The sequence below is a fragment of the Lates calcarifer genome, linkage group LG16_LG22 (assembly GCF_001640805.2).
Source record: "Lates calcarifer isolate ASB-BC8 linkage group LG16_LG22, TLL_Latcal_v3, whole genome shotgun sequence".
Lineage (NCBI taxonomy): Eukaryota > Metazoa > Chordata > Actinopteri > Centropomidae > Lates > Lates calcarifer.
The window spans coordinates 3390047-3399757 of record NC_066848.1 but is presented as its reverse complement, the minus strand read 5'-3'; the positions used below and the strand labels follow the sequence as shown (position 1 = coordinate 3399757).

General features: G+C 39.8%; 1 protein-coding gene across 1 annotated transcript; it reads left to right on the top strand.

The window, feature by feature from the left end:
- The first annotated feature begins 1326 nt into the window (after positions 1-1326).
- On the top strand, positions 1327-7961 carry tsnax (translin-associated factor X). The gene is made up of 6 exons (XM_018680262.2): positions 1327-1653; positions 2393-2482; positions 2601-2715; positions 3035-3165; positions 6637-6758; positions 7334-7961. Exons 1-6 carry the CDS (start codon positions 1638-1640, stop codon positions 7709-7711), a joined length of 852 nt encoding a protein of 283 aa, XP_018535778.1. The 5' UTR covers positions 1327-1637; the 3' UTR covers positions 7712-7961.
- The last annotated feature ends 1750 nt before the right edge of the window (positions 7962-9711 follow it).

The following is a 9711-nucleotide window of genomic DNA, read 5'->3' as shown; positions in this document are numbered from 1 at the left end:
AAATAATATTGATCATATATATATAATATCACGACTGATTTAATGAGGCAAGATATCACAAACCATTTTACCTTTGCCACATATTTCAGGTTATGTGTAGAGCTAGAGCCATATCTGAAATATTTTACCAAGATAAATGATGATTTTTTTTTTTAATTTACACAAACTGTAGGATGTGGAAATTCTGTCAGCTGCTCAACGACAAATAATGCAGCCTACAGTTTTGTCTTAGAGTATAGTAGTAGTAGCGCAAAGGAGCACCTGGATTTATAAAATAATACAACTGCGTGTGAGGCATTGTGTTGTGTTGTTATCGTTCTTGAAAACCCAGCAGGTCGAACGCTAGAATGTAGGAGCTTGAAGGGAGCACATGAAGGCATCATCAGTCAACGTCAACGTCAGAGTGTTTGCCCTCATTCCTGGATCGCATATGTGAAATTCCTTTCACACAACAAAAGAATATTTTGCATAAACATTTTACTGTTGTTTCAACAGACTGATTTGTTGTTTAGTGGCAGGTTTATGAGGCTCATGATTGCGGTTGAGAGGGACTTAAATCGACTATCGGAATGCATATCATAACACATATTAATTGGGTTTTTATGAAGCATTAACTTATGCTCAGATGAAAATGTCATTCTATACATTGCTGGGGCCTGTCGCTTATCGCACCCGTAAGCGAAACGGCTCTCTGAATGTCAGGGAGTGTGCTGAGCAGAGGCAAAGCGCAAGCTCAAGTTGGCACCAGTCGTATGGCACGTACACAGTCTGCAGGAGTCCCTGGAGGAGGGGTTACTGAGAGAGAAGCGAGTAATCTGATCAAGAAAGGCTGGATGAAACATACTTTAATAGCAAGAAATGACACAGGCCAATCTAGGATGGAGGTCTGGAGATGACTAGTTGCTCAATCGGGGTAAAAAACAAAACAAACAAACAAATTGGAAACAGAAAGTGTTTTGGCTGCAGGGGTGAGCCTGTGTTACTCCCTACTTAATAAGTTAAACTCCAAAATATGCTTATGATTATCAGATACAGCATCCTGCAACCACGCATGACACTGGATGCCTCACGAAAAAAAAAAAATGAATCAATGACATGCACAAAAGTATAATTATTATTTTCAAGACGAGTTCTGCATCTTAAATTATAAAAGAAACTATTATCATCGTTTGAACTGTTTGTATTTGTTTAGATTTAAATTATTTTAAAATAAAAATTTACATGTACGACCTTAACGAGTTAGTAAATGGTGTAGTAAACACAAGTGCCACGTTCTGCTGTGCTACTACACCTCCCAAGATGCACTGCGCCTCATTTCCTGCTACGCGTGTAAACAGCGCAGAAGCCCCGCGATGAATGAGGTCCACATGAGTGCCTGTTATAAAAAACACGTTTCCTCTGGCATAGTGGGACGGTTAGACTTTTGTCGGTTTGTTTATTTTTGCCCAGAGATGATAATTTCTCCAAGAAAGCGGAGCTGTTTTGTTTTATAATCCGGATAATCTCCGAAATACTCTGTCGTGTTTTTTCTGGTTTGCGGCACGAACGTTAGTGGCTAAAACAGTTAGAAATATAATTATATCGAGCTTAAAATAGTTAGATTTATTACTAAGAGGATAAACTGCAACACTGACGGCATGAATAAACGAGAAGGTAGGTTCAGCTTTTGTGATAAACATTTCTCATGCAATGAATATTGTTGGTTGGTTAGCTAGTTAGCTAACAACAAAACCGGTAAAACTAACATGCAGTTGTTGTCTTGTAAGTGTAGACAGAGAAAAAAGCTAGAAAATATATTTATCTGAGTAGCTGGAACCAGTGAATTTGTGGCCTTTTCTTTGTTTAAAACCGACAGAAACTATCAAAAGATTACTAAAATTGTTGCAGCTCGCTTTTTATGTCAACTGGCTAATTGTTTCAGCTTTAATTCATATGTTAAAGAGGTTTTCATTAGTGATGTGTTGCTCTTCCATTAAAGGATAATCCTGGTATTTTTTAACCTGGGCGTCATTTTCCCTTGTTTTGGGATGTAAATGAGTAATAGGGACAAAAATCCTGGCAACCAAAAACAGCTGCTGTAATGTAATCCAATGGGTAATTATCCATGTCAAAATACATCCAGTAACACTGCTTGTTTTTGCCACTGACAGGCTCGGATTGTTATTATAAGTGTTTGACAACATTATTATGTTGTCATGTATATTATTATTTAACCACACACGTCACTATCAGACTCCACTGACAAAATCAGTAATTTTACTCAGCAGAACACAGGAGGCAGATTTTTAAAAATCTTTAGAAACTTTAGTAACTTTAGAAAAATGACATCAACTGGGGCAATTAATTATAGTGCAAACTGACTCGTCAGCTTACTGTTTCTGGCTCGTGTCAGGTGAAGGATGTCCACGGAAAAATGCTGAGGCAGCCCAAGACCGCAATGCGAGTGCCAACCCATCCTCACCTATCGTTGCTGTGTTCAAAGGTAACTGCATCCTCAGCATCTTGATGACATTTATCGCCCACGTGGCTGCTGTATGTCATCAGTGTTTTGAATATCTCTGCATTCAAACTAAACTTTCACTCTGTGTGTTTTTTTTAAGTTTTCCAGCAGGAGCTTGACACCAAACACGACAAATATGAACGTCTTGTTAAGATCTCTAGAGATGTAACCATTGAGAGCAAGAGGGCCATTTTTCTTTTGCATAGAGTGACCAGGTGTGTACTGTTTTACTTTATTCAGATACAATGAGAGAATGCTTCTCAATTTAATAATTTACATGTTATTACAGGAGATTTTAGATTTAATTTTGTGTTTTTTTCTAGAAAGGGAGGTTAAAGAATTGAATTAAAATGAACTGAATGATGAAAGCAAAAGTCAGTTTAGTTTTGTTCCCAGTTTCTGGAGACAATTGTTTGTGTTACTATAAGTTGAAAGTTGAAAAGCACTGGAGTAACTTCTGTTTTAGAGAGGACTTTAACTTTTAGGTGTTGCATTTCCAACTTTAATTCTGTGGGGTGTGCTCTGGATTTGTAGTGTACCAGATGCAGAGGATGTTCTGAATGAAGCAGATGGTAAACTGGATGGAGTCAGGCAGAAAATCGGTCAAATTGCTGAGGAGCTCAGGGGAGAGGACATCTATCAGTTTCACAGAGCCTTCACTCCAGGTGAGTTTTCATACAGCTGTTATACTGCTTTTAATAAAGCAAATGACCACTAGATAAACTTGTGTGGTAGTTTTGTTACCATATAATATTGTAGCATGTTGTGGTCTTGCATTATGATACTTTTTGTACCAGAAAGCTTGTAATTAGACTGACAACAGTAATCACATGCTCATTTTTGACTGATGACTAGAGGAATGTAAAGACAAGTTTAACTTTCCAAATCAGTAACAAATAAAATATTAAAGGATTGCAGGTGTTAAGCGAAATACAAGTGACAAACACTGTGGTAAAGAAGCAGACAGATCAACCATTTTTACTAAAGCTGCACGTTTCTCTGCTCACAGCTGAGAGGCATCACTCAGACGAGTTCAGCATACTAACATTTCCAGGCTTACAAAGTGATGAAAGAGCTGTGACCTATTTTTCCACTCTCACCTGTCATGTTTGGTATTATTGAGCTGTTTATTCTAAGAGATATTTCCAGCACATGGAGCAAGTAAATGGGACACGGGCTGTCGTAATGATCCTTATTTATTATATTAAAGTCCTGAGATACAAGGTTAAAGTCTTGGTTGACTGAGTGTAGTCATTTGTTGCACCTGATATTACTGAAACGCACAGGCTTGTCATTATTCTTGATTTAGCTCACGTCTTTTAAAGGATAAGTTCACAGTTTGTTCTTAAAAAATAGTACAGACGTGCTGTTAATGTTTCCTCGTGTCCATAGTGGTTGGGAAATCTCTTCGTTGCACAAGTCCAGTGTACTGTACTGTGATCAGGGACAGACTCTTCAGTTCTTGTTCTTGGGAAAAAAAAAAAATAAAGTTCAACAAAAACTAATATGAAGCTTCAGTGGTTTGACTTGGGAATTATCCAAAGTCTTTTTATTGCAAAATCCCCTCCTTTGTTTCCTGGCTGAGCTACAGTGGAGGGATAGTGGACAATGAGCAATGATAGTGTACAAGGTGTCCAGGGGAATATTATAGCCTCTAAATTGTTAGGATTAACTATTTAAAACTACCACTCGGGTAAAATAATTCATGTTTTTACAGACGTGTGACAGATGTATAATTCTGCTTATTCCTTAAAAAACAACAATGAATCTCTGAATTGACAAATAAGGACACAAGTTAAAAAGTTAATTGCACAGGAGCTTTCAGCAGGAATTCTCTCAGCTGTGCTGCTATCGCCTCAATCTCCATTTTTGGGCTTCAGATATATTGTGAAGTCAGTGTTAGTGTGAGAGCGTGACCTTGATGCAGGCCTGGATATGATAGACACACCCTCTGATAAAGTTGTTTTCCCTCCAGCATCAATATCAGTTTTTGTTGCCGTAGCCAAAATGTCTGCAGAGTTTGGAGAAAAACATGACTGGGAGCGAGGGTTAGCTGTTATCTAGCAGCTGGGGAAGTCATTTTTAGATTGTGGTCACTCAGGAATCACTGATGCATCCTCCGCGACGTGACCAGTGGCAGTTCCCACCAATTAGACCTTTCATTTTTTTCCATTTTTATCGTCTTTATTAGATTGAGACTGGGCTCGCTGCACGGGCTCTTCAGATTATCTTGGCTGGACGAGAAGTCTCCAGGCATGTGTAATGGGTCTGCTTTTTTTTCATAGAAGGACCATTAAAGATATTGTGGGCTAAATCTGAACGTAATTGCCGCTGATAACAGGGCAGTGCGGCGCTTTGATAAGCTGTTTAGCCCGACCCAGCTAGTAGCTATGAGACAGTGCAAACACAAAGTGTGCTGGCGGTGCTATTCGCAGGGTTCACCTGCAACTCACTGAACCGTTCTGTGGTCAAACATTAAGCTACATTTGTTTAAGACATTATATTAAGTGTTCTCAGTACACAAATGTGCCGTTATCATTTTGCAAAACCTCCAAAAAAACTTTTCCAACCTCTGTGCCAGTAACACCTTTGTATTTTCCATCTGGTTTCCTGGAGTCATTGTTGAGACATTATCTACAGTAACTTTTTATTATCATTATTATTCTCTGTCTCAGTGGCCAAAGGTAACTGTGGCTTCAGAGTAAATAACATGGACAGCTCCTGGCAGAAAACTCAGGAACTGAACTCCATCTGCTCGCCTCAAAGCCTATGTAACCTTTTCATGTCATATCCTGTCCGCCTCAGATTGTGTTGTATTCTCTGGAAGCCGGTGTCACAGCTGTGGAGCCACTGGCAGTGTTTAGATGTTTGTGACAGTTTTGTTTTGATTAAAAAAAAAAAAAGGTTATGAAAACCTTTCTAAATAAAGGCAGGGGTGCCTGGGCATGAAATAGACGACTTCTACTATTCACTATGCAACTATAAAACGTTAACGAAGTTAAAGATCTGAAAAACAAGTTTAAATGAGTCAAAACTGAGCTCATGTTGCCAGAGGAACCAGACTTTGATTCAAATATTGCGATATCCTAATTGGTGCGCAGAAGTACGTGCAGTCTCTAATGGGCGCAATCATCTTATTCCTTTGGCATCATGATGACCAGCATCACATGAGGCACTGGGATAAATAAACACAAAATAATGTTTGCTTATTAGGCCTTTCAAGTAACACAAACAAAGTTACAGGCAGATAATAACTGCCCCTTCAGTGATGTAAATGACCAGTAGAGCGACCCAGTAAACAAACTTTTTAAACTCTCACTGCCTCTTAACAGAATCGAATACTGCATACAGCACATTTTTCTGCTTACCAGTGGTGCATAACCTGGGAAAACTATCCAAACTTCCAGGTGCAGTGCTGGTAGCTTGACAAACAGGCTTCTTTCTCTGAGCTAAAAATAGCACCGAGATGCTTCGACCGTAAAACAAGGTCAGCTCACAAACAGTCGGTAAGAATGTAAACACATATCTGGGCAGCGTTGAATTTCAAGGACAGCGATCTTTCTTGTGAAATAACTGCAACTGAATGAGAAAGTAGTTCTTCAAGGCCATCAAGGAAAACATGCTGTAAAAACCCCAAAAGGTTAAAGGTTAAGTAAATAATAGGGGTAGTAGGGGTAACGGTTGATAACGTGAGGTTTTGTGGTTAGATGGACTCTGTTGCACACTGTGGTTAGCTACAGGGAGATAGGACTCCCTTTGAAGTTCAATTGCCGCTCCAAAAGTAAACTTCAGACACAAAGTCTTCCGTCCTGTGATTATTTGATTGTTGTTGACACAGGGCCAGAAAACAAATGAGGGGTCATCTCAACCCACCACAAAAAATGGCCGCTGTTGTTCAATCAAAAGGCCGCGGCAGGAAACAGGTTTTATGTGAATCATTATCTACATCTGTGATCTATACTGTGCAGATACCATGTAGTGTTTATACACACACTGTGTGCTGTGCTCATTTGATACACAGTTGACCTTCTTTTTTAGTAAGCAGGAATTTTTTAGCACCCACCATCCACCATCTTGTTTAGATTTGACAGCTCGTGTCTTGTGGTGATCCATTTTAATGTAATTTCTCGCATTAGGGATCCAGGAGTATGTGGAGGCCGTCTCCTTCCTGCACTACATCCGTCATCGCAGCCTCATCAGCCTGGAGGAGATCAACGCCAGACTGGTGTTCATGAGAACGGAGAAGGCAGATCCTAAGGTAAATTTAAAGGAGACTTTATCGTTAAGCTGCGCACGCTGTTTGTTTTTAGTTCAGTTAAGTTGTTTTGTGTCCCGGAGGCTGGCTGATATCACCCATATCTCATATCTCTAAATATGAAGCTTCATTCTGCAGGTGCTTAGCTTAGCTTAGCTTTGTAGTTTCATATTTAATGCACAGACATGAGAGTGGTGTTGATCTTTTCCTCTAACTCTCGGCAAGAAACCAGTTAAGCATATTCTCCACTAAACTGTCTTAAATTTCTGTAAGAAAATGTTCATTTTACTTCACTGTAAGGCAGTGGTGATGGCACTCAGGCAAAATTGGGTGGTGTTATGTGCTGCACTTATAAGCATTATGTGTCATTATGTCATTTTACCCACTTTGCCTGTTACTTTCGAAGGTGATGGGTGCCTGTTGATGCAGACAAAATTGCTTGAACCTCCAATATTTTGTAGTAAAAGCATCATTATTGTGGCTCAAGGCTTTTTCTTAGAAGTGCAGTGTGAAAGCCCAAATCGAGTTCATAATCTACATCTTTTTATGTGATTCTTTCTCATTGTGTTTTATCTCAGGGTGCAGCTGAAGCCCTGCCGCTGGGAACTCAGGTCCTGACCTTCCAGGTGACGCCCTCGGACTACCTGCTGGGTGTGGCCGACCTGACCGGAGAGCTGATGCGCATGTGCATCAGCAGCGTGGGCAACGGCGACATTGACACGCCCTTCCAGCTGAGCCAGTTCCTGCGGCAGATCCACGACGGCTTCTCCTACATCGGGAACACGGGGCCCTACGAGGTGTCCAAGAAGCTGCACACGCTGCGGCAGAGCCTCGGCAAAGTGGAGGACGCCTGCTACACACTGCGCGTCCGTGGCTCGGAGATCCCCAAACACATGCTGGCCGACGTGTTCTCCAGCAGGACCACACTCATGGACCCTGAGGAAGGAGTGGTGTAACCCTCCACAGCTTCAACAACACTATTTACGTTCCCTGTGGTGTTATTGTCTTTAGTTTTCCTCCAGTTTGTATGTATTTTTAATGGGATTTGACAGATGCTTGATATGTTTTGTGTCTTGCCTGTTCATTTAGAATTTATTGTTATATTAAAATCAGTGTTACAATAGACAAAGGATTTTTTTTTCTTCCTCTGATAACGATCTGATGACTTCAGTTGTTTTGCTTGAAATAAAAGTTCTGTGCCAAATATGCCGTGATCTCCCAGTTTTTAAGCTGCTTTGATAATGTGTGTGTGTTTATTTTTATTTTTCTCTCTCTGCCCTCCTCTCTCTATCACACGCAGATAATCTAAGGTAGAGCCATTGGCTGCCTGCACTCACTGCATACTGTGTGGAGGTGGAACATGTGACCTTTGTACATTGTACGTGCCTTTTTTCTCTGCCAGGCCCACTGGCACACAAACACAACCCTTTGCCTCTTCATTCTACCCTGTTTAAACAATCCTCACCACGCTGCAATGACGTAAATTCAGAATAAGGCTTGGAGAGCGCAGAGGAATATTCCTGGCAGAGAAATGATATCCTCCTCACCTGATGGTGTCAATTATTACCACGTAGCGAGAAACAGTCTTCCTGTGTTCATGGACGGCCAAAGCTTAATGTCTGGAGTCAGTAACAGAGGCTCTTATTCATGTTTGGATAAACAAGAATTTATTGTCAGATTAAACCAAAGTTACTTTATGAGCCTGATTATTAAAACCACAACAACAACTGCCTCTGTAGATTTTCCAGTTAAAATCCTCAACAGCAGCTGCAGCACTTCCTGGGCTGCAAGAGCTCATCTCTGCTAACGTCACTGATCCTCATGATAAAGTAAATAATAATCTGCCTGTGACTGATCCTCCTTTGTATATAAATGCTGGATATTCTGTATGTTGTTGGCTCACAGTATTGTGGTTTTCCACAAGCAGGATTTTGCATTATTCCAGTTTATAAACTGGAGGTTTTCTAGGTTAATTAATTCTGCCACCTGGTGGTGAATATTAGTACTGCATTGGACAACCTGACATCAATGGGAGGGAATGAACTGCTCAAAAGACTAAACAACTCTACAAGTATGACTGAATTTAATGTTATGCAAGTCGCTGTTATTTTTCTGGCTTTTTGTAGGTGAATATTATTTTATTTGGTCAGATTTTAGGAATCTCAGAGGCAGAAAGAAAACTGGCTTTGTTGTTTTTTTTCCTTCTTCTGTTTAATGTTAAAAGAAATGATCTATGAACACACTTTAAATGTTATTTACGCATATTTTTTAGATGTTGAATGAAATTAAAGTCATTTTTAAGGAAATAGAAATATAACTCACAGGACTCTGTGGAAGAAGAGAGCTGCCAGTGTCTTTAATATAGACTGCACTACAGCAAATAAGAATTTCTCATGAGATAAATATCTGATTAAATCACAGCTGAGTTTTAACACAAAGAGCTGCAACACAAACATGTGGCAGTCACAATATTACTATATACAAAACAAGATGGGATAGATATTTGCATCATGTGGTTTCTTCTGAAGCTACAATATGCAGATACTATCAGGAATAATGCAAAGATTCTGACCTGTACAAACTTTAACGACACCACTACAATGAATAAAACTGACTTGTGTGTGGAACAAAACCTGTGTCTCTAAATCTATGTGAAGTCTGACATCTTCTGGTGAAAGCAGAGTACACTCTCTGTATCATACAGCTGTGTGGATGAATTAAACAACAGATGAGTAGGGTCATGACTTAAAATGATGCCCTTTTACTCTGTACTATAAGCTCATTTCAATCTATATAAGTGTATATAATAGCTGTCAATATGTCAGTGTTAGAAAGCTCCACATGCACGTCAAGCAGCCCCATAGAGAGACCCTGAGAAAATCACTGGATAATGTTTTTATTTCACAATCCCATGCCTGTGTTTCTCACACTGTCCACGGTTTTTCTGTCTGAATAC